Below are 2,338 nucleotides of genomic sequence, written 5' to 3' on the forward strand. Positions count from 1 at the left end.
AGAGAGAGAGAGAGAGAGAGAGAGAGATGAAAGTTGCGTGTATGCGCATCTGTGCGTTTCTCTTTTTAGAGTGAGTTTACTTAAAAACAGCGATTTTATCCTCTGGTTGCTGGAAAACAATGTAGCCATTCAGTATTTAAACTGTTATTAATAAAAGTCGTGGGGCAGCGTTGACAATTTCTTTTCTCCTGCATGTGTGAGCTGCGCGATCTCTGATATATATATATGTGTGTGTGTGTCAGTAAGCAGCACATTAATATAGAACAGTAATTAAAGTGTGACGGCATAGTAGTGGTGTCCCAATTCTTTGGTGAATATTTTCACCCCTACCCCTTGACACTCTGTTCCAAGGGACAAGGGGAAGGGGTAGGCGGAGGGGTAGTGGAAGGGAAAGGGGTATAAAAAAGAATTGGGATTGGGCCTTAATGTTGTTTTTACTGTATTTTTGATTAAATAAATGCAGCCTTGGTGAGCATAAGAGATTTCTTTCCAAAAAAAAAATTAAAAATCTTTGAACAATGGTGCAAATATACGTATATATAAATATAAGTGCACAATGAAAAGCACAGTCACACTTTATTTTAAGGTCCAATTCTCACTATTAACAAACCATTAACTATGACTTTTGCCTCAAACTCCTAATTTGCTGCTTATTAATAGTTAGTAAGGTAGTTAAGTTTAGGTATTGGGTAGGATTAGGGATGTAGAATATGGTCATGCAGAATATGTGCTTTATAAGTACAAATAAACAGCCAATAAGTTAATAATATTTTATATATTTTGTGAATTAACTATGACTGCACATCTTTAAACCTCTGGGTTTGAATTTTGCATGTTACACAACCCATCTCACCATCACTCACCTGTATGCTCACGACAGGTGCTTTAGGTCTGTGATTCCAGGTGTGGCAGTAATTAGCCTCACATGCAGTTAAACACACTTCTAGAAATGTGAACCACCTGAGGCTCACTATTATTCTAACGCACCGTGGCACAATTAAATCTTAACAGAAACTCAGTGCTGGGAAATGACAGGACTACAGCTGGTAAGGTGAGAATTTATGCTCTCAATATCTTGCAGAGATTACTGAGCTGTCAAGAAAACACTTTTGTCTATTATCAGACTGTCATAACAGGGCAGGGATGCTTCACATTAATTAGACTGAACACGGTGGAGTGGCACATGACTTTGGTTGCCGGTTTAATGAACTTGGTTGTGTTTATGTATATATGGCCTCTCCCTGCCCTTGGATTTGGTCTGTATACATCATGTATATTTAAAAACAACAAAACAAAGAGAGAAAGAGAAAGTGAGAGAGTGACAGAGTAAATATTGTACAGAATATTTTGTACAGATATATGTTTGTGTACACTGCATACAAGTTATGCCTGTAACCATAACAGGTCATGTTTGCTGCTGCCCATTTGTCTCGGGTCATTTTTCTAGATAAATAGATTTGACGCTAAATTTGCAACAGCAGCAAGACAGTGCTTTTCTTCTGAGATTTGTTATGGCCAACTTGTTAGATAGGCAGGCATAATATTTCAAGGTCACATTGTTTTCTCGGCCTTCTGTGGCTGTGACCCTTTGCTGACTCATCCCTCTCATTTTTTCTGACTGGACTTCCAGTGTCTCAGCATTCAGAGGAACAACCATCACATGATAAGCAACCGGCAACAAAACTGGCATTGTACCCCCGACCCCACAGGTCTCTTGATTTCTCTCCCACTTCCTCCTCCTCCCTTTCTCTTATTCCCCTCTTCAACTTTCTCACCCTCCCTCCAAAGGCCTCGAGGGTGTCAGCGGATCACAGAGGCTTTTGTTTCCATCCTCCTCTCTTTTGTTTCTCCTCTCTCTGTCCGCCCCTCTGAGCAATTTATGTGAAGGCTGGAAGCAGCTCCGCGCCGTTGGGCTGATGGATTGAGTCATGACTGAGAGACAGACAGCTGTAAATGACGATACGCGAGCCCTGAGCAGAATACGCTCATCTCCAAGCGTGTAATTATGATGTGAGTAAGAGTTTTGAGAAGTAACCGCTCTAAAACGCCTCTGTCCACGTTTCACTTGTATGGATACGTGGTACCTAGGATGAACAGCCCTTTGGTAGAAAATCTGGACTCAAACCTGCACTACAAATATAAAGTTCCTGACAAATATCACACAAATTAACTCAGGTATACTGTAAAAAATGTTTATATATATATATATATATATGTGTGTGTGTGTGTGTGTGTGACCCTGGACCACAAAACCAGTCATAAAGGTCAATTCTTTGAAATTTAGACTTATACATCATTTGAATAAATAATCTTTCCATTGATGTATGGTTTGTTAGGA

The 2,338-nt window shown here is 39.8% G+C and overlaps 1 protein-coding gene across 3 annotated transcripts in view; it reads right to left on the reverse strand.

The window, feature by feature from the left end:
* The window catches only part of ssh1a (slingshot protein phosphatase 1a), a 46,340-nt gene that overhangs the window by 13,488 nt on the left and 30,514 nt on the right, over nt 1-2,338 (reverse strand). The window contains exon 1 of one of the 3 annotated variants that reach the window (XM_016288282.1): nt 1,776-2,131. The exons of the other annotated variants lie outside the window; for them this stretch is intronic. Within the exon in view, the coding sequence (XP_016143768.1) occupies nt 1,776-1,930 (155 nt within the window). The 5' untranslated portion in view covers nt 1,931-2,131. Of the gene's footprint in view, nt 1-1,775; nt 2,132-2,338 lie in introns of those variants that run through there. 3 annotated transcript variants of the gene reach the window in all.

This window comes from Sinocyclocheilus grahami, unplaced genomic scaffold, assembly GCF_001515645.1.
Source record: "Sinocyclocheilus grahami isolate Dianchi unplaced genomic scaffold, SAMN03320097.WGS_v1.1 scaffold230.1, whole genome shotgun sequence".
NCBI classification, from domain to species: Eukaryota; Metazoa; Chordata; class Actinopteri; order Cypriniformes; family Cyprinidae; genus Sinocyclocheilus; species Sinocyclocheilus grahami.